The sequence below is a fragment of the Heteronotia binoei genome, chromosome 21 (assembly GCF_032191835.1).
Source record: "Heteronotia binoei isolate CCM8104 ecotype False Entrance Well chromosome 21, APGP_CSIRO_Hbin_v1, whole genome shotgun sequence".
Classification (NCBI taxonomy): Eukaryota; Metazoa; Chordata; class Lepidosauria; order Squamata; family Gekkonidae; genus Heteronotia; species Heteronotia binoei.
The window spans coordinates 39695882-39723232 of NC_083243.1; the positions used below are offsets into that span (position 1 = coordinate 39695882).

The 27351-nt window shown below is 39.6% G+C and overlaps 1 protein-coding gene across 7 annotated transcripts in view; it reads left to right on the plus strand.

Moving 5' to 3' along the window:
* Positions 1-27351, plus strand: part of TTC7B (tetratricopeptide repeat domain 7B) — a 172477-nt gene that overhangs the window by 46727 nt on the left and 98399 nt on the right. For 4 of the 7 annotated variants that reach the window (XM_060261572.1, XM_060261567.1, XM_060261570.1 and 1 more), the window contains exons 4-7: positions 678-808; positions 4165-4286; positions 23625-23703; positions 24052-24224. In XM_060261572.1, coding sequence (XP_060117555.1) covers positions 678-808; positions 4165-4286; positions 23625-23703; positions 24052-24224 — 505 coding nt within the window. Of the gene's footprint in view, positions 1-677; positions 809-4164; positions 4287-4629; positions 4654-23624; positions 23704-24051; positions 24225-27351 lie in introns of all 7 variants that reach the window. The other 3 variants (XM_060261566.1, XM_060261569.1, XM_060261571.1) reach the window with 1 other exon arrangement.

Sequence of the window (27351 nt, forward strand, 5' to 3'; positions counted from 1 at the left end):
GCCCAGCAGGAACTCATTTGGATATTACACCACATCCTCTGATGTCACCATTGTTTCACACAGGGCTTTTTTGTAGAAAAAGTCCAGCATGAATTCATTTGCATATTAGGCCACACCCCCTCACACCAAGCCAGCCAGAACTGCGTTCCTGTGCATTCCTAATCAAAAGAAGCCCTGATTCTTACTCTCTTTTTCTGTTATTACAATAGTGACAACAGTCATGGGCACCACTGCACAATTATAGTGCAACCCTACGAAAAATTCCACCCTTCTAAGCTGATTTCAGTCAGTGGAGCTAGAAGAGTGCAACTCTGCTTAGGACTACAGTATTGGCTCCTTTGGCTTGGATGCAATACCTTCTTCCTGCTTCTGCTCCTCTTTCTTCACTGCAGAAACAGTCCTCCACTGCAGACCACATTCCTTTTGTGTTAGGTGCTTTTCAGCTCCTTGAGAAACATCTGTCTTGCTTGTGTGGAAGTGGCTAGCCCCAAAGGAATGGGATCCATTGGAGAGGACTGTCTCTGTAATGGCTAAAGAAGACTGCAAAGCAGAAAAGGGTTATAGGATCAAAGCCATTCGTGCATTCTGTTCCTGCCCAGTGGGGAAAATGCTAGTTTATATTCTGCGTTCTCACATTGTATCACATTTTCATAAATTGAAATGTCTTTGTTTTGCAGGTCTTTGTTTAGAGAAGTTGCCAATTTCCTCTTCAACTAGTAACCTCCATGCAGATCGTGAACAAGAAATCATTACGTGTTATGAGAAGGCAGGGGATATAGCTCTTTTGTACCTTCAGGAAACAGAAAGGGTAAGCTGGGATATCTGCTCCATGTATAACAGCTGATATTGTTCATATGGATGTAATCACTGAGTAATCTTAATAAGTCACTGTCTGTCACTTGTAAGGTTAAATAGAAAATCTACTTTTTTCAATTTACTTTGAACTCAATAAAGTGGTATAAATTCTTAAAAATATTATTGCCAATAATAATAATAATCCAGAGGTGGCCTTGCCAGTAGTGTTTTCACACAAGAACTTTCTGAAAACTGAGAAACTACATTCATTAGTGGTTCTAAAAATAAATTTGTTTTGCATGTGTTTACGCACACATGGTAGTCTGTGAAGAAGAATCCTTAGAGCTAAAAGGGACTCAGATGGTCGTTCAGCATCTCTGCCATATAGTGATCCCCCAAACAGCAACAGAGTCTTCTGCATGCAAAGATGAACCCACAAATCAGGTAACACCAAGATAAAGAGAACAGGAGTGAGCAAAGCATGCTGGGTCTCTCTGAATAGCTAGAAAGTGTAATCTCCCAAATAGGTAAAACAACTGGTGAGGAATGGCTGGAGTTTGAATGTAAAAATGGCTGGAAAGGAAAAAGAATTAAAACATCCTCATGGTTGCTTATTCAGAAGAAGAGGAGGAGGAGGAGATTTATTCCGAGCTCTTCATTTGGAGCCCCGTGGTGCAAAGTGTTAAAGCTGCAGTACCACAATCCTAAGCTCTGCTCATATAATGAATTCCAGATGTGTGTATTCTAGATGGATTGCAGATGTTTATGAGTCATAAATAACCTGTCTCTGAGAATTGAGTGGAGTAACACTCACTGAAGCCCCCCTGCTACCCAGCAAACAATTAGTGCTGCTCACCTGATGAGGGAAGGTGTGCCAGAATTGAGTGGAGTAACACTCACTGAAGCCCCCCTGCTACCCAGCAAACAATTAGTGCTGCTCACCTGATGAGGGAAGGTGTGCCAGGGTTGTAATTTGAGTTCTGGATTATGTTGAATATTTTGGGACTCTGTCTGCCCTCATTGGATTGGGGCATGAGCTCTGTATTTAAATGTGTTGATATAAATGTAGCCAATGGTTTACTTTTATTTTCAAAATCACTGTGAATATCTATACACACCAACAATCTGTACACACCAACAATAAAACCTTCATTTATGCCTTTGAGGCAGAATACACTTTATGGAGTCAGTTTCTGAAAATTTAAAAAGCCATTATGTGACCTGCATTATTTTAACAAACCACTGATCCTTTATTCTGCATGGCAGAGTGGGATAGCTTGTTATTTTCTGGAACTGAATAGCTGCTATTAACAGTCAGCTTCCTCACACTCTCCAGTAGAAAAACAATCTAACATGATGTGCTGTTCAGCATTTTCTGTTCAGAATGCTGTGACTATCACTGTGTCAAGGTTATGCCTTTGCAGCTTGAATAATGCCCAGGAAAAACTCCTTAGAGTTCACATGGTAAAAAAAAACCTGTCACTAAAAAATGTACTGAGAATGCAGTTGTGAATGTGTTGAAGCATTGTTCCTAATGAAAGCTAATGTTCCTGAGCAGCTAACTGGTTGGATAATCATTAAAATTATAATGCAGAATTTCTGAAGTAGATTCAAGTTCTGAACCTGCTTTGTGTCCTTTATCCTTCATTGTCCCAAGCTGTGAGATGGGCTTTATGGGAATTTGCTGTATTGTAACCCATTTTACAAACAGAACCATAAAAATCCTTGAACAATTAGCTTTGAATCCATCCTTTTCTCAGTTCTCATAGTGGCTATTACAACTTTTCAAACAATTGATTTTGGGGTTATCTGCTGCTTTTCTTGTAATTTTTTTCCATGCAGTTTGTAGGAATGTGAGTTGAAATTAGCCATGGAGCCCCTATGTACATTATGAGAATGAGCACTCCACAGACAAAAGCAAATTTCCGTTGGCCCCTTCCTGATCTTTCAGTTATAAGCTGATGCATATTGCAAAAATTTGCTTTCAAAAAAATCACAAAGTGTGTACAGAACATTTGCTTACCTTTTATAGCCCATCTCTTTAAATGAACATGCTGCTTTAAAGTATAAAAATGACTTTGAACAAAATAAAACTTGTATTCCAAGCTCTTTTATAAAGCTTTGTTTTGCATTTTTGTCCAATACAAAAACAAGTCAGAAACTAACAAAAATGTAAGTGAATTCAACAGGATTGCGGAGAACATAATTGCATAATAATTATGAGAAAATTACTTTGTGGTTTATCAACAGTGAGCCACTTTCCTTTCTGTGCAGAACTGTGTTTGTTTATAAGCATGAGGCATAGAAATAACTTGCAGTGGCAACGGCTAACCTTTAATGATTCTTTTAATTTACAGTCACATTATTCTGTTATAATTTTCTTGATTCACGTTCATTTGTGTGCTCTTGATATAATTGCAAGCTCTTGTAGTTTTGTTATAGATGTTAAAGCAAAATGTTTTTTAAAAAGAATTTGGACTTGCAGTTGCCCATCTCTTAATTTAAGCAAATTAGTAGGTACTTGAAAGTGTACATGGATCTCTAAGTGTTTAAAGAATAGAGTTGGTGTCTGAAACTTAATTAAAGAATCACATGGAGGTCAATTCAAATGTTACAGTGCTCCATAAAATACTTCCCCTTGATTAGGCTGCACTTGTGAGCTGTAGTATTTGTAAACTGGTTATCATAAAGTGTGTCCACAAACAGCCTCCGTGCTTTGGAACACTGATGAGGTTCTCCATAGCCTGTACTGTGTGGCAAGTGGGTTGCCAACCTTATAGACCTTTTTTGGAGCAGTGCCACATGGAAATGTTTGGGGTGGGTCACAGCATTTGCCTGGGTCTGCAGACAGAAAATCATTCCAGTACAGTCAGATAATATCTGGTAGTCAGACTGTTAAAAAGAGAAAGGTATGCTTTTGAGGAGAGCAAAGTGAAAGCTGAATATGAAAGGTGAGAGAGCAGAACACCATAGAATGTTGTGGAGATCTTGAACTTGGTAATGCTGTGTCAACTTGGGCACAGCCGGGGGATTTTAGACTCTGGACATAACAACCCTACAGGGCCTCACTTTAGATAGTAACACAAGATTAAATGTGAAATAAAAAGTGAACTTTCCTCATCCCACACTACCATATTTGTAGGTCAACACACATAATTAAACACACAATTAATTCTGTGCGTATTTACTTGGAAGCAACTACCATTACTATCAATATTGCTTGGTAAGTACAGCCTGCTTTTGAAGCTGCCATGCTCAGTCTGTGTACTGGGCCACCAATTTTCCATCAGGAAGTCTAGGCCTGATAGACTTTGATAAAGCAATGAGTACTTGGGTGAATTGGACTTTTTTCCCCCTGTGATCTCCCAGATAATCATGGCGAACATACAGAACAGAAGCCCAAAGCCAGGACCTGCAGCGCATGAACAAGAGCTGGGATACTTTTTAGAAACAGGACTTCAGAGGGCTCATGTCTTATACTTCAAAAATGGGTAAGATTTAATCTACCATTCTTCTTGATCTTAATTTTAAAAACCTGCGAGAAAGTGAACTAGAAAAGCTGTGGGTTTAGTCACTTAGCATTACAAAAGTAACACATAGTCTGGAAACAAGCCTTTTATGACAATAGGTTTTCCCTTGCACTTAGTAACTCCAATTGTGTGCCAAATAAATTGCTCGGTGTATTTTGCAGGCATCTGATTGGTTGCAAATACGTTTTAAAGTTTCTCAGTTTTGTGCTTAAGCTTGGGTATTAGAAAAAGCAAAGAACTGTTGACTTTAAATATCTTTTTCCTAATCTCTTCAGTTACCACTTATTTTAACATTGTGCTGCAGGATAAACGTGCATGAAGACCAACAGTATGTATATACATTTTCATTTGTGACTACTCAGTAGACCCCTTTAGACTATGCATGAGAGGTCATTCATAATTTGTAATAACCTTTCCTAAGAGTAACCAACTAAAGATGGGGTTAAAAAAGAAAAAAGTCCAAACACTGCAGAAAATGGAATTCAAGTCTCTGTTCATTTTTAAAGGCTTCAAAACTTGGTGTGCTAGATTTGAGATGAGTCTGCTATTTCCTCCCCTTCGAAAAGTGTGGCCATAACTATCTTTCAGATTAAAAAAGCCTGTATAGGAAGAGTGGAATGTCCTGCTGTGTGAGTAAAAATGGGTTCGATGTAAACGGTCATAGCTAAGAAAAAGAGCTCCAAGTTTTGAAACTGTTTCAATCGGGTTAGCATGTAATTGCTAACCTGAGTTCTTACAGGCTTTCATTATAAGTATTTTGAGAAACTACTTGGAATAATGCATGACCTCTTGAGTTGTGACGTATTTCTGCTGCCATCATTTGATTGAAAGAAAAATGGAATGTTAAGATTGCATTTTTCTTAGTGTCCCTCCCGGCAGGGTATGGGCGGAAGGAAGGTGACATTGCACCTGGAACTGTACAGTATCCTTTTAGTGGGAAATATGGAAGAGAATGAGCTATAGAATGCATGCTCCCAAATTTCACACAGTTAGAAATTCAGGGATTTCTCATACTTAAATGGACAAGAAGCTTACATAATTGGGGGGTTTCATTTGGTGGTTTAATCAATATCACATTTCCATCAGACTTTAGGAAACCTCTAAAAGTTGATGTAATTCCCACAGTAGGAGGTTTCTCCTAGGTATAATAAGTTCTTATTTGATTCATGTCCTTATAACAAAGGCCATTTCCATCATTCCTGTGTCCATGCCACAGAAGGTGGCGGCGGCTGCAAGCATAAGCTTCAAGAGTGGATTGGACAAACATATGGAGCAGAGGTCCATCAGTGGCTATGAGCCACAGTGTATTATTGGAACTCTCTGTCTGGGGCTGTGATGCTCTGTATTCTTGGTGCTTAGGGGGGGTCCAGTGCGAGGGCTTCTAGTATCCTGGCCCCACTGATGGACCTCCTGATGGTGCCTGGTTTTTTGGCCACTGTGTGACACAGAATGTTGGACTGGATGGGCCATTGGCCTGATCCAACATGGCTTTTCTTATGTTCATGCATAGTGGATCCCTTGACCTGCTGGAAGGCTCCATATTGGGGTGTCATCACAATTAGCCATTTGGGACTTTTCAGCCTTATGCTTTTTATCTTCCTCCCATGAGTCAGACTTTACTCCCATAGTAAAGTCAGAATGACTTGTGGATACATTAGTAAAAGGGAACTGTTCTTCTTATTAATGTTTTAAGTCACAAATGTTCAGCCTTTCATACATTTTAGATTTTGGATTTCCATTGGGTCTCACTTAGCCATCTAGGTGTATCAGTTTTAGAACTTCCAGTACCAAAATATGAACCCCAAAGGAGGGGATTTCTGTAACTAAGTTCTTCCTTGGCAACCAGTTATTTTGATGGAACAAACCTGTTTAGTGACACTGTATCTGTCTTTTCTAATTAAGTCCTGATTCTTCCATATTTTCCTTAGGTAGGAACATTTTCATTCTCCTAGTTACTTTGTTGCTTTACCCTTTTGAGTTGTTTGCTATTCCTTTTTCCTACCTGAACAGTCTAGGTTATAAATTGCAAATGTCAGCTTGAGTGACTTCTTTTCCCTGTTGTGTCAGAGTCCTGGAGCTCATTGTGTTGTGACTTCTGGATTTGCCTCTGTGTCAAAGGGGCACTACACACATTATGTTTTTGAAAATAATATCATACAGTAGTTTAAGTCAACACTTAAAGATGTGAATGAGAGATGCATTTTTCAGGGAGCCATGATTCGCTGCAGTTTCCTTTTGAACATACACTTTGTGACCAACCCCTATTTTCTTCTATACCAAACATGAAAAGACTTGAAATGTATAACATGTCGTATTCAGAGGCAGTAAATGTCTGCAACCCAGTGAGAGGAAGATCTCAGCCTCTGTGCCCTGTTTGTTAGCCCTCCAGGGAAACTGGTTGGCCACTGTGTAAGACAGGATGCTGGACTAGATGTACCTCTGGGCTGATCCAGCAGGGCTCTTCTTACGTTTGTGTACTTAGTTTTGCTGTTTAGTGCCTAAAAACATATTGTGTATGTGTGTGTGAGAAAGAGAGAGAGAGAGAACACATGGTTTTCATCTGTGTTATGAAAGAGCACAGGTGCCTGGGCTTGTAACAATTCATATATGCATGAGGTGGCGATATTTTTAAAAAGTTCTGTCACATCCTTCAGAAAACTAAAGGTATAGGGTCTCTGTTGGTGGAATCCCAGCTGTTGGCCCAGTTAAGTGTTTTCAATAGACCTACTGTTTTACTAGCATTTTAGCGTTCACATAATTGTTCGTATAGTTATGGCCCTTGCTGAGTTAATATTGGCATTGACATTACTAGGTTTGGGAGGGCCCACTGCTGATTCAGAGACCCACCAGTAGCATCCATCATCCCCTGCAATCTTTAATTGTGTGGCAGTGGCAGGATTGGGCCCCTTGGGGCAACTAGGTCTCCAGTGTTGTGTAGAGGTTAAGAGTGGTAGACTCTAATCTGGAGAGCTGGTTCCCCCCCTCTTCCTCCACAGGAAGCCTGCTGGGTGACCTTGGGCCAGTCACAGTTTTCTCAGCCCCACCTACCTTACATGGTACTTGTTCTGATGAGAGAAAGGGAAGGAGACAATAAACTGTTTTGAGACTCCTTGGGGTAGATAAAAGCAGGGTATAAAAACTTACTCTTCTAGCTACTGCTACCTTGCTGACTGGGGAAATGAGTAGCAATAGTGGCACAAGGCATTGGATACAAAGTACTGTAAACTTGATGAGCATTAATAGTATTACTGCTCCAAAATATAAAATCTTTTGGACATGTGAGCTGTGTGGTAGGGCATATTGGGAATCAGAGGTCAGTCCTGCATCTGTGAGCAGTGAAGGATTGTGCCGCTGGTAAAACAGCTATCCAAACAAATTACATTCAGTTATAAGTAGTTCTGTCCAAATGACCACTGGTTCTGCTCTTGTCCTTTTTGCAGTTGTATTCAGAAGCTGATAATTAGGCAAGCTGTTCAGATATGTGCAGGCAAATCCAGATGTGCCTACCGTATTTGCATGGCTGTGCCTGCTTCTCTATTTGAATACAGTCTCGCCACCACTTCTTTGGATTTTGAAAGGGGAACAGAGTAAAATGAAAAAAACTCAGTTTGAGATTTTTTTTTAGTTGAGACTTTTATCACTTAGTGCAGGGGTAACTCATTTGTTACGAAGGCCAGATTTGACACAAATGGGACTTTGTGGGGCCAAGCCATATGTATCATAAAACATAATACCAGATAGCAGAGATATAAACTTGATAAAGGATACAGATAAACACAAAGAGATTATTAAATACAAACACATTTAAAACTCTTGTGATATTTGTTTAAAATGGAAAGGTGGGGGAATAGTGGGATTTGGCAATGCAGTTTTAAAAAACATCAAGAAAATGCACAAGGATAACAGCAGAAACTAAAAATGTAAAATGCTCTGAGTCTAGGAAAACATGAAATGGCTGGTTATTACAAGCTTCTCTCCCCTCCCTCCAGGTCTACTCAGATTGACAATGGCTCTTCAGTGTAATATCTCACTTTGGCTGTTGTTTCCCAGGTTAGAGTACTCACTGTTATACAAGTTCTCAGGTCCATTCAGAAGAGACAAGCTGGCTCAAAGCGTCAGCCCTTTATTTGCAAGTAGTTGCAACTGGTCATAAATGCTGCAAAAGTGAAATTGCTTGATCTCCACTCCATTGAAATACATTGCAGCACAGACAGAGTGGTAAGGAAACCACAGAATAGATTTTCCACTAAGGTCTGTTTGCCCAGATAAACCAGCCTATCCAGGTGCAAAGACCTTAATGGAAAATCCATTCAGCATTTTCTTTGCAGCTTTGCAAGCCCAGCTGAATCAGGCAAAGACAAGGCAGAAGGAGCTTGGAATGTCATTGGCAGCCTTGGAGCTTTAAAGGATGAGGACAGGAGGGGGAGGGGGTGAGAAAATTGCTGCAGACCTGATTGAAGCTTGGGCCCGCCAGATGTGGCCCGCAGGCTGGTAGTTTAACATCCCTGACTTAGTGTATCTGTGTACCTTCTGAGTCTGAGCATGGATCTAGCTAATCTTGCAATCAATCCTTGCAATCATTTCTCAAGTAGATACCACTGACTGCACAGGTGCAAAAAAAGAGGTAGTGCAATTTAGCCAGTGTTGGTTGTTTAAAGGAATTGTCAAGGTGCAAAGAACAAATGAACTGCCTGTGATTGCATTTTTTAGAAAAGGTGGTCAGTTTCATGACTAGAATAACAATGTCACAGAGGGGTGTGTGTGTGTGAAAGAGAGAGAGAGAGAGAGAGAAATACTGCCTATTCTCTAATAAACTGGTCACAAGCAGCTGTAATGACCAGGGCGGTTGCTGGGTAGGCTCAAAGCTGCTCAGCATGGTTCAGTGCTTGTGATGAACTTTGCCAAAGAACATGGAGGCAGGATGATCTGGAGCTTCAAACAAGGTATACTCCCTTGGCGGTGTTTGTGTGATAGTTTACAGCAAGCTTATTTATATGTAACATCTATAACAACTTTAACCTTCAAGTCATATCCCAGCAAGCATTAATTGGCTCAAGGAGAGAGCAAGAGCCATGTTGTTTTATCTCTTACCCTACTCTTCGCTGGCATTTCTCTCCGGTCTTGTATGTTCTTTTAATTAACTGAAAATATCTTCCTGCTAAGATCACCTTTCTGTCCCATTGCTGTAAGCGTGTCAGCCTTTTATTTGAATCTCCCAGTTGGCTCCTTGTTACTCTTAGGCTGGTTTAATAATAAGGGTAGTAAACTGGTCGTTTCCCCAATTTTGTATGGATAAAATCTCACAAAGCAGAAAAATATGTCTGACTAGAAAGGGGAGATAACATCCCCTTAGACATTCTGGTAAGATGAGCTGTCAAGAATATTTAGTTTTTCATCTAGAAGTCTGCTTGTACCATGTCATGTGGACTCAGCTTTGTCTGAAGTTCCGAATCTGGAATGGAATATTAATTAGATGTTTTTATACTTACAACGTCTAGTTGTTCTGCCATAAAGTTCAACAGTGCATTGACTGTAGATTGAAACATTTCTCCATACAAACAAACCAACCCCCATTCCTCCATTCTTCAATTTTGTACTTTTCATTTTAGTTTTTTACAGAGTTCATATTCAGCGTTCGAATGATTTCTAGATTTTGGCATGATGAATAGCTTGAACCTATTATCTTGCTTAGTTGGCATTGTGCAGAACCCAGATATTTCTTTTATTGGATGACCAGATGAAGTAAACTCAAGATTCTCTGTAGAAGGTTCAAGAAATACCGACTGAATCTGTGGGGCAGTGAATTAAGAACCTGTTTTTTGGGACAACATGATTTTAGATGGATATTTTGTGCACAAAGTCTACTAAAATGAAGTGGATAATAGATCTAATTATACAATGAAGGGTGGTAGGCTGTGGCACCCCCTCCTCAGATCTTCAAGCACAGGTAGCAAATTGGGAAGCGGCCTCCAGATATGCTTCCTTTCCCTCTCGTGAGCGATTTCCTCCCTTCCCTCCTTTTGCTAACTGTAACTTTAGGTTACATTTATAATAAACATCAGAGCTCATCCAAATTAAGATTCCTTATAATCATGGTTTGCAAACTGAGTGCAAACAGAACAGGACTCTAGCTCAGTATTATGCAGAAGTTCCCACATTTAATCCCTGGCTTCTCCTGTTACAAGCATCAGATAGAAGGTAATGTGAAATACCTATGCCTGAGACTGCCACTCTGAGTAGTCCATACTGATCTTGGAAGATGAATTGTCTTTTGCAGTATAAGGCAGCTTCATGCCTTCATACCAGTGGGCTGGATCCATTATTCTGGGAGCAGCAGAACTCTGCTTGCAATAGGGAACTCTTGCCTACCTCTTGCACGAGTCTACTCACCCCAAGATTCTGGCCCTAAGGCTTCAGGGGACCAACACTAGATATGATGCAGTTCTTTTTAGTATGAAGGGGAATTATCAAAAAAATCTTCCTTCTACCCTCCATTGGTGGAAAATGGAGTGTAGGATTCAACCCATAGTTTCCGTCTCTGGTGTGAAAGGAATTCTGCTTTGCAATAGCCAATGGTTTTATGCAATAAATTGCAATAGCCAATGGTTTTATGCAATAAATTTTTACTGTTCTGTACTGCTTTGCATTAACTGTGGTTTCTGTTGCTGCATCAGTGTAAGATGGAACCATGGTTTGAGGTGGAAAGGCAGGGCAAAAAGAAAGTCATTGCTGAAGGGAAGGCAGAAAGGAGCATGTCTGAGGATGGCTTCAAATGTGCAAATCATAGCTGGCTAGGGGTAACATTGCTTCTTCTGGCCCCTTTTCTTCCCCTGGTGGTTCACTTTTGAAAAGCATTTGAAAACATTTGTTTTCCTAAAACTCTTAGGTGATCTTCCTGTTCTGCTATCTTAATTGCATTTTTCTTCTATCCCCAATTTTCTCTTTTGATTTTTTAAAATTATATTTTTCTTATTATGCAAGGAAGAATAAAGGTAATGACTTCATGCAATGAAAGGGGCTAGAGACTTCCTTAAAAAAAAAAAAAGCAGCAATCACCTCCAGGTAGTAGGAGGGTAAATGGCTCCCATGTTGCTCCCAGCTTTTCTGGCCAGATGGCAACCATCCAGGGGTTTGCTGTGATCCTTCCCAAAATGTCACAGGAAAGCAAGTTTGGGGAAGGTCATAGAAAAACTGATGAAGACCTGGGAGGTACAGAATGCAGCGCAATGCTGTGAGGAAGCAGGGCAGGGGAGTGCTTCCAGAAAGCATTGAACCCAAGGCAGATAACCAGTGCAGAAAAGGTCTTACATTCATAGTGCATGCTAGTCAGTCTGTCTACACGCAGTATTTAATATTTGACAAGCTGCATCTTTAAGTCTTAAAAAAATGAGCTAGTAGCTCACCTAAACATGTGTAGTCATATCCATCTGAGCAATCCATTCAGTGTCTGTCTGTCTCTCTCTCTGTGAGAGCTTCACAACTCTTGTTAATGGCTTGAGATTGCTGCAGGCAATTCTATTGATCAGCATTGACAAGGCTACAGAAATACTGTTTACCTAGGGGTATGAATTTCTATGCAAACATTTTAAAAGGTCACGTTCAGGATCCTTGATTGATAAATGCCAGCTGGCCACCTGCTGAGATCTGTAGCTACACATTTGCAAGCACTCTATCAGCAAACCTATGGGATGTCTGAATAACCCGGTATGTTTGACTGTATTGTTGAACATGAACTCTGTATATAGTCTCACAATTAGGGTTTGCAGAAGGTTCTTCTCCCACTTTGAAGTATTAGCTAGCCCTGCTCAAACTTTTTACTAATTTTTCATGTCTCCATGAAAATGACATTTAAGGAAATAGACAAAATGCTATAATTAATTAATTCTGTATTTTTCTTTCTCACAATGAATGAGAATAGGTTCTGATCTAAGAATTAATAGATGTACAATAATACATCATTTTAATTGAATTTGGGGGTGTCCCCATGACCCCTAAACAATTGAAGTTTAATAACCCTCAGATGATCTCAGAGTGCACTGTGTGCAATGTACAAATTACACTGTACACTCAGTGTACAAATTATACTGTAATTTACAAAGCATTATAGTGGGTTGGTGGAGGAGCTGAGAAGCAACTGATTTTATTAAGGTTGAGGAATGCACAAAGTATTGAATTGTACGTGATTGAAAACAAAGTTTTACATATTTTTCCTGTACTGGTAGGTATCAAGTTGACCCATGTGCCCCCCCCTTGCCCCAGATCTTGGTATCATATATGACTACTCAGCAGAACTGCTATGCTTCAATTCTAAGCTTCAGATATTTTGCTAATGCATTTTTAATTTCTGGGACCCCTAGAGATCAAAATTATTAATAATAAATGACAAATTTGCTGAAAGTTTTCATATATTTCCTTTGGAAATAGTGTTGAAAGCATTGCTGATCTTAGTTTATCCCCCACCCCTCATCAGTTTGTTTCTACATGTATTTTGGAGGCTTCTGCTTCAGGAAAACAACCAGAGAGTTCCTTAAAAGAATCATGCTAATTATCTGTTTATGCATGCTTTGGGAGGGGAGGAGGGGGAGAAGCAGATTCAACTAGACTAATTGTTAGCCTGTCTGGATGACCAAGGTTGAAAGTATACCCTTCCAAGTAGTTACTCTTAACATAACACGCATTAAAGTTGCAATGAATTAATTCTAGCTTAAGACCATGTTATGTAATTTGTACGTTAAATGAAAGGAAAAACAATATATAAAGTATTCAGTTGGGAAATTAAACACTGGTGCCATATGAGTTATGTTGGGCAGGGTAAATAGCTTTTATTGAAAACAAAAGGGAAGCGTAGGGGATATAAAATTACCCAAGCAGAGGAGAATAGATTAATCAAGGAAATATGAACTTGCACTAGTTCATACAGTTAGAACTTCCTCAGCTGGCTACCCATTCATTTTCTTTTCCAGTTGATACCACTGAATGCTGTTTATTAGTATATAAACACAGCCATCTGTCAGAAGGAATGGGCAAAAAGCCCTCTGAAATTGGCAAGCTGTGAAGGGTTAACTGTATGTTGGCAGACCCTTCTGCCCTTTGACATCATACTTCAAAATGTCCTTATTTTGGTCTGGTAACCTGTATGTTAAAAAAGGTAAGGGTAGTCCCCTGTGCAAGCACCAGTCATTTCCGACTCTGGGGTGACGTTGCATCACGTTTTCACAGCAGCCTTTTTATGAGGTGGTTTGTTACAATACTGCTTATGTACTATTTTGGCTGTTGTGAGAAACACCTACCATCTTTCATTGCTCCTAATATTTGCAGTACAGTTATCCTGTTTAAATTTGGGGGGGGGGGGGGGAGAAATAGACTACGTGTTGCAAGCAGGGGCAATAGAGCCCTAGCAACTGCTGCAGGTGTGAATTTTGATCTGGTTAGTGAGTGAATTTAGCATTTCCTCACTTGTTACCCCCCTTCCCTTCCCTTCCCTTCCCTTCTGCACAGTTCCAAATATATACTCTGAAAGGTGGGGTGAATAACTGGGGGTTGATTTAAATCTGAGACTGTGATTCGGAACTGCTTTTGTCTTAAAAAGCAACCATCCTTGGAGGTCTGTTGTACTTGTTTGACTGCAACATGTGGGTAGCCCTCTGTAACTTTAAAAGGAAAGCTCTTTTAGATCTTAAATTTTGTACCATTATGCATTCTGAGCCACTGCTTACCAGCTGTGTGTGGCTCTGCTCACTGTACCAGATTCCTCGCCTGATGAAGTGCGCTTAATTTTATTCAGAGTTCTGAATAAAACTAAGTTGGTCTTAAAGGTGCAACTTGACTCCTATTTTGTTCTACTACTTCAGACCAACACGGCTGCCCACTTGGATCTATCTTTTGCAAACAGTTAGGAAAGAAAAAACAGCAGGGCTTTCCCCTTTAGTCCCCCAAAACGTGTTTAAGCCAATAGTACGACATACAGTTAAGAGAAGTGTTGTGAGATCAGAAATTCAAAATAATAAAGGAAATGTTAGAATTATGATATTATAAAATGAGGTATACTTTCTGTTCCGGGGAGCAAAGAAATATTTCTGCTTTGAGATACACACATTTGACAAGTTTATGTTAGAAACAACTTAGTTTAAATACAGTGGCTGACTATTATTTCTGAATAATATGCAAAGGGCACAGATTTGCCCATGTTATGCTAGTACCAAGTATTTTCAGTATTTTTGGTTTGGTCTTCCACTTCCTTTCTCCTCCTCAGTGTTTTTTTTTAGCCTCTTCATATGGAATGCTTGGAAATACGAGAGCTGCAAGAAGTAGGAATGATATGTGTGTGCATGTGTATTAGAATTACAGCATTTCAGTATGATCTTAAAATATTATGTAATGCTGCATTAAGAAGCTTAATAAAGCAGTGCAGAGGCCCTGCAGAAGAAAGTACTGTATGCCTGAATGCTATGCCAGAATGCAATGCACTGCATTTTTCTTTTTACCCTGACAAGAGTGCTGATTAACTAACTTGTAATGCATTTTAATCTCACTTCACTGCACTGCCTGGGTCACAGGTGCTCTGGCATAATATAAATCATTATTTATTATGCTGGAATGAAATTGTCCTGGCTAAATGGAGTGCAAATGCTGGACCATTAAGTGCTGTAGAGCTTTACATCCCTCCCCCCCCCAAGTTATATAACTGTGCTATTTGGGTGACTCTTTTATTTGTATAATCAGTATAGTTATTTCTCATCTTTACAATGTGGGCATCTCAGTTTTCTTATATAGAGCAATATTTAATGGAACCATCTTGGCAAATTTGCACAATTAGTTCATTTTCCCAATAACTCCAGGCAGTGTAATTTCTGTGCTTTGGTTAGTTATGTATGTCCACAACACCTTCTTCCCCTTTCAGATGAAGCAAACACATTGCATTTAAAAATAAATAATTGCATATCTGCTTAGCTCTCAGCCATTACAGTTAGCTATCCAAACCCATTTTAAAATACTGTGATTTAAAATGTCATTAAGTGTGAATTACATTTGCAATATGCTTATAAATTTTCCTATCCAGAAATAAGTAGAAGACAGTGAAGCTTAATCTAATGCAAATTTGATCCTTGGCTTGGGCCCAACAAGAATCCTGCAATAAGAACCTGGACTTGGCTAGGTGGGCATTAGCCCTGTTCTCCTCTGAAGTATTAATACTACACCGTTTGGTGAAGAAGAAAAATAGTTATGTTTCTTTTTTATGTTGACGATTAAATTAGTAGGGAGAGAATGCCTTGTCAGTATGGCCTTTTAAGTAATGGGGGAAATGCAGCTATTGAAAGATGTGTTCTCGCCTCGCACCTGGCAACAGTGGTCATATTCATTTTCACAGTGAGACATTTTTCATAGTGCTGTTTATGCTGTGGGAGCAAATTGCTGCCATATTGAGAGGGTGAGAGGAGCCAGCCCCCTATGCTTCCCCCCCCCCAGCTCCCTTTTGCTGGTGCTGGTAAAAGGCAAGCCTATACTGTATAAGCATCAACACAGGGGAGAAAACAGCTGGATGATTCAGCCTGCTGCCTGTTTCCAGCAGCCAAGCCTGGTTTGTGCTCCCCACTCCATGCCATTTGTCTCTTCTTGGGACATCAGGAGAGGGGAGCCTGGTTAACCTCACATTGCTCTTATGCAGTTTGAGCTGACTTCTTCTGGCAAATGTGATTCTCATGCATCTTGCTACCACTGATGTTCCTTCTTTATGAGGATTTTGCTTTCTCTTTTTTTTAAAAAAAAACAGTCTTTCTCTTTGAAGGAACATAAAATGGCTTTTGGTAAATCAGAACCATAATAAAAGACCAATTCACTGTTTAAGAAAAATGAGAAAGTAGGGTGGTGGATTGTGCCACAGAGCCCCATTGCCTTATAGCCCCAGCAGAGTGGTTGGTAAGTGCTGCTGGTGGGAGTGGGCCTTGGTCGAGACATGCTGATGCACAAGGGCTTACTCTCTTTCTCTCTGTGTTAGGATTTGCAGCACAATACTGGTAGAAAGTTCCTTCCTGCAGTGCTTTAAAAGCTATTGTAGGAACTTTCCATAATGATGTAATGGCCCTTGGGGTTTGGTTAAATGGTGGGAATTGCTGATGTGTTGCAGCTGCCTTAAGGTAACCCCATGGGTTTCCAAGGCAAGAGGCAAGCAGAGGTGGTTTGCCATTGCCTGCTTCTGTATAGCAACCCTGGACTTCCTTGGTGGTCTTCCATGCATGTACTAACCAGGGCCAATCCTGCTTAGCTTCTGAAGGCTGATGGAATCAGGCAAGCCTGCGTCATCCAGGTCACAGCATGGTTTAATGGACACATAAAAAGAAACCTGGAAAAGGGAATCTTGGTTTGTTAGTGTTTGCAAAAGCAATCTGGTACAGTGTGGTTTTGTTCTTGTATGTAGCGTGCTGCTTTAGGTGCTGTTGTTCAGTCGCGCAGTCGAGTCTGACTCTTTGCAACCCCATGGACAAAGTCACGCCAGGTCCTCCTGTCTTCCACCATCCTCTGAAGTCTGCTCAAATTCGTGTTTGTTACATCAGTAATGCTGTCCAGCCATCTCATCTTTTGCCATCCCCTTCTTCTTTTGCCTTCTTTTTCCCAGCATCTTCTCCAGTGAGTGCTCCCTTCTCATTTGGTGACCAAAGTATTTGAGCTTCAGCTTCAGCATCTGACCTTCCAAGGAACAGTCTGGGTTGATTTCTCTTAGGACTGACTGATTTGATCTTCTTGCAGTACAAGAGACTCTCAAGATTCTTCTCCAGCACCACAGCTCAAAAGCATCTATTCTTCTGCGCTTGGCCTTCCTTATGGTCCAGCTCTCACAGCCATGCATTACTACTGGGAATACCATTGCTTTGACTATACGGACTTCTGTTGGCAGGGTGATGTCTCTACTTTTTATTATACTGCCCAGGTTCACCATAGCCGTCCTCCCAAGGAGCAAATCTTTTAATTTCATGGCTACAGTCACCATCTGCAGTGATCTTGGACCCCAGAAATGTGAAGTCTGTCACTACTTCCACTTCCCCTTCTATTTGCCAAGGTGTGATGGGACCAGATGTCATGATCTTAGTTTTTTTGATGTTGAGTTTCAAGCCTACTTTTGTGCTCTCCTCTTTCACCCTCAACAAGAGGTTCTTTAGGTCCTCCTCACTTTCTGCCATTAGAGTGGAGTCATCTGCATATCTGAGGTTGTTGATGTTTTTCCCGGCAGTCTTAATTCCGGCTTGTGCTTCATCCAGGCCAGCATTCTGCATGATGTACTCTGCATATAAATTAAATAAGCAGGGTGACAATCAATGTTCCCTCTAAGCTTCAGAGTCTTGTGAGGAAAAATTCTACATTGTGGGCTACTGGTATCAAAGTTGTGAGCTACTGGCATTAAAGTTGTGAGCTACTGCATAAATTATTGTGCTCTGAGGTCAGTTTTCCTGAGCCAAGACAAAAATGTGTGAGTTGGAGGCCAAAAATCTGTGAGCTAGCTCATGTTAACTCAGCTTAGAGGGAACACTGGTGACAATATGCATACTTGTCGAACTCCTTTTCCTATTCTAAACCAATCATATCCCTTTCTGACAGTTGCTTCTTGACCTTTATACAGGTTTCTCAGGAGACATGTGAGGTGGTCTGGTACTCCCATCTCTTTAAAGACTTGCCACAGTTTGTTGTGGTCCACACAATCAAAGGCTTTAGTGTAGTCAGTGAAACAGAAATAGACGTTTTTCTGATACTCCCGTGCTTTCTCCATAATCCAGCGAATTTTGGCAATTTGATCTCTAGTTCCTCTATCTCTCTGAAACCCAACTTGATCTTCTGGTAGTTCCCGATCTACATACTGCTGAAGCCTAGCTTGCAGGATCTTTAACAAGACCTTGCTGGCATGTGAAATGAGTACAATGGTGCGATAGTTTAAACATTCTTTGGCATTACCCTTCTTTGGGGTTGGAATATAAACTGACTTTTTCCAATCCTGTGGCCACTGTTGCATTTTCCAAATTTGTTGACATAATGTGTGCATCACTTTAACAGCATCATCTTTTAGGACTTTGAATAGCTCAACTGGGATACTATCATCTCCGCTTGCTTTGTTGTTAGTATGCTTTCTAAGGCCCATTTGACTTTGCACTCCAGGCTGTCTGGCTCAAGGTCCACGATTGCACTGTCATGGTTGTCAGGGACATCGAGATTCTTCTTGTATAATTCTTCTGTGTATTCTTGCCACCTCTTTCTGATCTCTTCTGCTTCTGTTAGGTCCATACCGTTTTTGTCCTTTATCATGGCCATCTTTGCACGAAACATTCCCTCGATTTCTCCAATTTTCTTGAAGAGATCTCTTGTCCTTCCCATTCTGTTATTTTCCTCTATTGCTTTGCATTGTTCCTTCAGGAAGGCCTCCTTATCTCTCCTTGCTGTTCTCTGAAAATCTGCATTCAGTTGGGTGAATTTTTCCTTTTCACCTTTGCCTTTCACTTTTCTTCTTTCCTCAGCTATTTGTAAAGCTTCATCAGACAGCCACTTTGCTTTCTTGCGTTTGTTTTTCTTTGGGATGGTGCTGATTGCTGGCTTCTGTACAATGTCACGAACCTCCATCCATAGTTCTTCAGGCACTCTGTCTATCAACTCTAGTTCCTTAAACCTATTCTTCATCTCCACTGTATATTCACAAAGGATGTGATCAAGGTCAAATCTGAATGGCCTAATAGCTTCCCCAGTTTTCTTCAGTTTAAGCCTGAATTTTGCAATGAGTAGCTCATGATCTGAGCTGCAGTAGCTCCAGGTCTTGTTTTTGCTGACTGTAAGGAGCTACTCCATCTTTGACTGCAGAGTATATATAATCAGTCTGATTTCTTTGTTGCCCATCAGGTGATGTCCATGTGAGGAGTCGCCTTTTAGGTTGTTGGAAGAGGGTGTTCGCTATGACCAGTTTGTTCTCTTGACAGAACTCTATTAGCCTTTGCCCAGCTTCATTTTGTTCTCCAAAGCCAAACTTGTCAGTTATTCCCGTTACCTTTTGACTTCCTACTTTGGCATTCCAGTCCCCTATGATGAGGAGGACATCTTTTTTTTTGTTTTGTTAATTCTAGAAGGTGTTGTAGATCTTCATAGAACTGGTCCACTTCAGCCTCTTCTGCTTCAGTGGTTGGGGCATAGACTTGTATTACTGTGATATTGAATGGTTTGCCTTGGATACGGACCGAGATCATTCTGTCATTTTTGAGATTGTATCCCATTACTGCCTTCCTCACTCTCTTGTTAACTATAAAGGCCACACCATTTCTTCTACAGAACTCTTGCCCATAATAGATGTAGTGATCCTCTAAGTTAAATTCACCCATTCCCGTCCATTTTAGTTCACTGATTCCCAAGATGTCGATGTTCAGTCTTGCCATCTCTTGTTTGACTACATCCAGCTTACCTTCATTCATAGATCTTGCATTCCATGTTCCAATGCAATATTGTTCTTTGCAGCATCGGATTTTCCTTTCACCATCAGACACATCCACAGCTAAGCGTCTTTTCGGCTTTGGCCCAGCCGCTTCACTCTTTCTGTGATTACTTGGACTTGCCCTCCGCTCTTCCCCAGTAGCATACTGGGCACCTTCTGACCTGAGGGACTCATCTTCCAGCGCCATATCTTTTAGCCTTTTGTTACTGTCCATGGGGTTTTCTTGGCAAGGATACTGGAGTGGTTTGCCATTTCCTTCTCCAGTGGATCACATTTTGTCTGGGTTCTCAGCTGTGGCCTGTCCATCTTGGGTGGCCCTGCATGGCATAGCCCACAGCCTAACTCCCACCACATCAAGGATGCAATCCATGAGAGGGGCTGTCTTAGGTAGTGAAGGATAACCCCTAGAAATTATATTTGGAATATTTAATTTTGTTTACAATGCTTCTAATATGCTCAAAATGCTGTGCAACATTTTAAAAACGATCTCAATAATACTCATCAATAAAACAATGAAAAACGTATGATTACAAATATAGAACTGATATTAGTCAATTACAGGGCCTTCTAAATGTAAAGTTTTTTATTAATTTTTTCAATATAACAATACAAATAAAGTTAACCAAAACAGCATTACAGCAAGACAATATCATTATTCCAACAGTAGAAAAAAATTATTAACCCTGTTGTTATAACCTTCCATCCTTCCGAGGTTGGTAAAATGAGTACCCAGCTTGCTGGGAGGAAAGTGTAGAATAGATGACTGGGGAAGGCAATGGCAAACCACCCCGTAAAAAAGTCTGCCGCGAAAACATTGTGAAAAGAACGTCACTCCAGAGTTGGAAACGACTGTTGCTTGCACAGGGGACTACCTTTACTTATTATTATTATTATTATTATTATTATTATTATTATTATTATTATTATTATTATTATTAAAAAACTAGTCAATCATGTTCTGTAGCACATTGTCATAGGTCCAATGCAAGACTAATTTTGAGTCAATGCTTGACTGAATATATACAGTGTCCGTGGAAATCAAATCAGACCAAATAACCAAACATCTGTGATCCAATGCATTAGTGTAGCAAACTGTAGATGAAACCTTAGTAGGATTTGGAAATGCTAATTCAGGCTCATAAAAATCTGGAAGACAAACTGATGGAATAGTGGTTAAGTGCACAGACTCTTATCTGGGAGAAACCGGATTTGATTCCCCAGTCCTCCACTTGCAGCTGTAGGATTGGCCTTGGATCAACCATAGCTCTTGCATGGGTTCCTTTCCTATAATTTAATAAAATAAGGTTCCCAAAGTTGAGGTTTGAAAATGGATGGTCTAATATAAATTTCAGAAAAAAGAGTAAAAAAAGAGAAGAAATATCTCTAACGATACTATAGCATTTACCTTAAAAGTGTTTAAGGACGTTTTTGACTCAGGCTATGTTTTATTATTTTGACTGAAACTGATACCTAGTTCTCAAACAAACATTTAACATACTGTAGGATTACTTTATTTTAAGTAAATTGGCTTTTAATACTTCTAATTGCTCTCCTGCATTATATGATAGAAAAGTAATAAGACCATGGTACCCTATAGTTTGCTATCTGTTACAAACTTATTACTTACCTGCTTATGTAGTATACCAGAAATTGATTTATTGTTAGAATACTTCATATGTGTTCTCTTTTTTTCTCTGTTTTCATTAATCCCACATTGTATATCTGTACTACTTTATACTGTTTGTTTATTTGCGTTTAAAATTAATAAAAATTTTAAATTTAAACGCTATAGCTCTTGCAGACCTGTCCTTGAAACGGCAGCTTCTGTGAGAGCTCTCTCAACCTCACCTACCTTACAGGGTGTCTGCTGTGGGGAAGGAAGGTACAAGGAGATTGTAAGCCGTTCTGAGATTCAGAGTGAAGATTCTTCTTATAAATCACCAAGAAAAAAAATAATTTAAACCAAGAAAAAAAAACCAATTTAAATTAAGTTTCCTATTTTTGAAATTCATGAGTTTCTTGTGCAGTTACGCACACATTCTGGTTGCTATACCAATTAAAACTTACTCGTGTGCAACCAAATGACCCTTTATATATTTCTGGGGGATAATGCAAAATGTTATGTAGCTCATATATATATCTGCGTAGAGAAGTGTGACATATTTCTGTTTGGCTTACTATGTACATGTGCAAGGATATTAAGCAGAATTACTTACTTGAAGGCTAAGACTACAGTCCCATGATCACATAGCTGGAATTAAGAACAAATGGAACAAACTAGTGTCTCTAAGTGAATATGCATAATATCAGGCTACAGTTTTCCAGAACTTTCTATAAGGAAGGGCAGTCATTATTAGGCAAGATAGTGTTTCTCAGTGAGATGGAAAAACTAATATCCACGTTGTTGCTGTTTGATTGTTAGTCTATGATAGTATATGATAAGTAGTCATAGTTTAGAACAAACATGTGAATCTTGGATAGAGAGGGACATAAAATCGTCCACAAGGTAAGTCATATGGGTTCCATGGATGATACAGAGCTTTTTTTGTAGCAGGAACTCCTTTGATGTACACCCCTGATGTAGCCAATCCTTCAAGAGCTTGCAGGGCTCTTAGTACAGGGCCTACTGTAAGCTCTAGAAGAATTGGCTATATCAAGGGGTGTATGGCCTAATATGCAAAGGAGTTCTTGCTACAAAAAAAGCCCTGCAGTAGTAAACTTCATGACTATGTGGAACTAAATTCTAATCCAGCAGCACCTTAAAGAACAGCAGGATGTGCCAACAAAATTGGTCTTTAAAGTGTTGCTGGACTAGAATTTTATTGTATGACTGCTACAGACTATGGGTCTTCATGGCTTCATGGGACTTCATGGCTAAGTAGGTCTTTGAACTTGAGTTTCCCAGTTCTGATCCAATATACTAACCACTACATCACAGCACATCCTGTACAAAATAATGGTCTGTAGTTTAGTAGGCATGGATGCAGAACAGTGTATGGTATTTTGCAACCATTTATGGATTATAGTGAATTTTGAAGGGTCTTCACATTTTGACAGGCTAGTGATGAAGTCACATACTGCAGCTCTATTGGAAAGTTGAATGTCAACTTCTGCTGCTTCCTCCAGTCTTTCTATGTTTATATCTCCAGGCTTGTTTGATTTATAGAAGAGGTCCTTTTTTGTATGGATTAAGACATGCACTTCTTGGGCTCATTCGGTCCTTCATTTATTTCCCTTTATTTAGTAGAAATGGGAATGCCTGATTTTGGAAATAGAATTGGGAAAAGGTCTGTTCTCACTAGAAGAAAGTAAAGTGAATTAAAGTATATAATTCCCTTCTGCTCAACTACCCTATGTATATTTTAGACCTTCCACTGTTGGAAAAAAATAGTTTATTTTAAAACTGTTTTTCAGAAGGCTGTTTATCATCCATTTTTCCATTTCATGTCTGTTCACCCTTATAGTTGCTTCTGCTTATTACCCTGGGAGTACCCTGGGGGGGAATGATTTTTGATCTTCATAACCTACTTTTCAAGAAGATTTCAGCAGAATAGCTGAGACAGTCTGGAAGCAAGAGAACAAAAACTTATGGTGCTGCAATGCTGTTTATCTTTCCCAAAAATATATTTTACATTTGTGGATTTAATGAAGCTAAATCATTCTTTTATGCTTCTAAATTGTTATTTTATGCTTCTAATAAAAGTTATTGTAACAACAGTAAAAAATCACATTTAACTCTTTTTTTAAAAAAAAATCAATATTTTCTTAGATTACAAATATTAAAACAATTAAATATGAAGGTATTAGCTGCAAATACTGTTGAATTCTATGTATATGTACAGGAATTTGACAAGAGGAGTCGGTAGATTTAGAGAAATTCTAAGAGCTGTTGAAACAAGAACAACACAAAACCTACGAATGGTAAGTTTTTATGCCTACAACTAATTACATTAATAATTTCTTTTGTAATTGGCTATAAACCATGAATACCTTGTTCATTGTTGTCTGGTCCTTCATTAGAAGAAAATATTATTACAGAACATTCAGTTGTCAACAAAATATTATAATGCAATATTAAAATAAAAGTAAATAATTCAGAAAAGACCAATATGTATTTTGCTGAAGGCACATTTGCCAGAACACTTGCATTAATAGCCTATTGAGTTTCATGCTTATGAACAAAAGGTTTTGCAGCATGAGTAATGTTTTTAGTTCTGCAGTCTTTTTTTTTTTGTACACCCTTAATGGAAAAATATTGTTCTGTGCTAGACAATAGCAAGGCAATTAGCTGAAATCTTGTTAAGAGGCATGTGTGAACAAAGTTACTGGAACCCATTGGATGACCCTCCTCATCAGTCGCCCCTGGACGATCCTCTCTGGAAAGGTGTGAACACAAAAAGCTATGCACTTAGCAGAAGACCACGAGTATACTCTGGAGAAAAGTAAGTTTTCGCAATGATTTTTAACATAATTGGGTTGTATGCTTTGTAATAGCATTCTACTGGAATAATAAAAAGTGCAGTCTTAACCAAAATGGAGGAAGAAATCCACTTTCTCAGTGGACTGAATGAAAACATTACCCCTGACACTGTGTGAATATCCACAATGAGTAGATATGCATCAATATATAATTTGTCAACACGACTGCATGTTAGGAATAATATCTAGGTTATAAGCTACCTAGTGTATATGCACTGTATTATAATATTTGAGCAACATGGTAAGCGTATACATGACGAACGGTGTATTTCCCTCTCCTTTGTCAGTTGTTTCAGACAGCATTACAATACTTTGGTCGTCTTACAATTTTGGCCTTTAGCTTTTCCCCTTGAAGCTTCTGAATTTCTGCCTTCTTAAATGCCAGTTTTGGCATTGCAGAACACTAGGATGATGATGCAAGGGCAGTGTGTGTTGTATTTGTCAGGGAAAACAGTTAGGGAAGGTGAAGGAATAGTCTTATACTCTGATAACCGCCAACTTTCTGGCGGTTATGTACATGTGCTGTTCTCATTTAGGACTGCACAGATGATCAAGTGATGAACATCAGCTGCCTTAGTCTACAATCCTGTTTTACAATTCCTTACTTAGTATCCAAAACCTAGATACTTCTATTGTCTGAATTACTCCCATATCTTGCTGTTGAGCCATACACTTTTAAAGATCCATGTGGATAGTATGCCTTTAATTGTACAAGAATGCTTGAAATGGGCTGCACTGTATTGGCTTCAACCAAGAAAGTCCTTGAATGACTGTGGTCTTACATGGCTACGAATTCCCTTTCCTTCTTGAGAGTTTCATTTGTTAAGTTAGGATAATATGGACCTCATGCAAAGTGTTCTAATTTGCAGGTCTGTTTTCACTTGGAAATTTGCCCAAAACCTAAACACCTTTCAGAAGTGTGTTTTGGCTTTTGGATCCAGTGTTCGAAATGACCTTCCAAGTATTTGAATTCCTAATTGTCACCACTCTAATGGAGTGTTAATGAGAATTTTGTACACTGCTAATACTAATAACATCATGCCATGTTACAGCTTTAATTAGAAGAACCTAAAATTGTTGGACCACATGGGGTAAAACAATTAGGTTTTTAATAGTTACAGAAATGTATTGAAATTAAAAAGAAGCTAGGTTGTAACTGTAGTTCACTTAACATTGTTTAATAATAGTGGGAGAGCAGTAACAATGGTGATACTGGTCCCACTTTCGCATTAGTAGTGAACATTGAAGTGTGTGTTAAAATAAACAGAAAAATCATTATAGAAATTTATCTCACATTAGCGTCTGCTCTCATGACTTTAATAATTTAAGTCATTTTGAACTGTGTGGAAGTTTTAAAACACACAGGTTTGTAGGTAGAGATGGTTTAAAACATTTTCCCTGCCTTTGGGCTATGAGATTTTCTTTTTGTACATTATGTGCATGTTATGTATGTGCCTTAAAGTATGTACTTCCTGCCAGCTCATTGGAGCCAGGAAAGCAGAGCTTGGGGACTGTATAACAATAGGTAGTGGGATCCAAATACCTGCTGCCCTGCACCAATCACAGACCCCTGCCTGTTTGAATGAACCAATGGAAAGCTAGCGCGGGAGTTTAGAGTTGTATATAGGTTTGGCCCATAGGCCCTTAGTCTTTGTGGGAAGCAGCCTTCACCATGTTTCCTTTAAGAAACAGCTGTCCTCACTATGATCTCATCTCTGCAATGCTTTGAACCCACTATATTATAGTGCACCTGTAGCTCATTGAATTTCTTTAAAGGAAATAGCAAAAACTAAACTCTCTACTCCCTAGCAGGCTTCATTTAGGGCAGGAGCAGAGCTCCGGAACCTCTAAATTATATTGTGCTCTTTCTTTCTTACCTCTTCCCCGCCCCCCAAAAAATTTGCTTCTGGGATCCATTGTTCAACCCCCCTGTGAGAATTTTACTGAACTCTTAAGATTTGACAAACTTTATAGTATTTCCCCTCACAAAAAATGGGGAAATAACCAAAACATATTAAACAGACAGATGGAAATCTTCATCATGTAATTGTGGCCCAAAAGGAAAAAGTAATTTAAAAGGTATGATGGGAGTAAGGTACTATTATGACAGTTATAATTCAAGAAGCATTTAAAGGTAGATGCTGAGGTGATATAATTTAGTACACCTTCCGGTGATGTCAGGGGTGTGCAGCATATGCAAATGAGTTGTGCTAATGAGCTCCAGCACCTCTTTTTCTACAAAATGACCCCTGCTCTCAAGAAAGAAATTGTTCTGACGCTTGTGAAATTTCTTGCATTAGGAAGTTCTGTTTTCTATATTGCTTACTTATGAGGGATCTTCAATAAATGCATCCCTTGATCTTTATTTTTTTTGGGGGGTCCTCTGACCGCACGGTCGTCAAACCTAAAGACAGAAATCTTATGGTGAGGAGGCATCAGTACATTTGGGGTGGAGTGGGGTGGGGGGAGTTGGAGTTGCCAGGCACATGGTGGCTGTTGGGGCAGGGCTTTTTCCTGCTGGCCAGCTGGCTAGTGGCAGGGAGGAGCCTGCAAAACTGGGGGATCCCCGCTGGGGCCTGGCAAGCCTAGGGAGGAATTGGCCCCAAATCTCCTCCAGCTACAGACCTGTCAGTAATGTAGGAAGAGTGAAAAACCATATCTTACATAGCAGTTCATTTGTTCCAGCCTACTTTCCCCATCCATGGTGATACTGAAGGCACACAGAAAACAGACTGGCATTTCACACATTCTTGAAAAGAAAACAAAATGCAGAACTCTGCAACATGAAATCAAATGGAATCTGTTATGTGTTAATAGCTACCGCCCATACTCTTATTGTGATCCAAATGTGAGAGCTCTGAAGAAAATCCAGGAAAATGTGTCCTTTGGTTGCTGTCAGTGCAACAACATGGGAACACAGTAGCTTTGGTGTTTGTGCTCACTGGGGCATTTTTATAGCTGCCAGAGCAGAGTTGCTTGTTTTTAATCCTGATTACTGCTGTGTTACTGTGGGGAACACTTGCAACCATCTTTTCAAAATAACTTCTACTGTTGTAATTTGATTTGCTGTTGCCAGAATCAACATAGGTA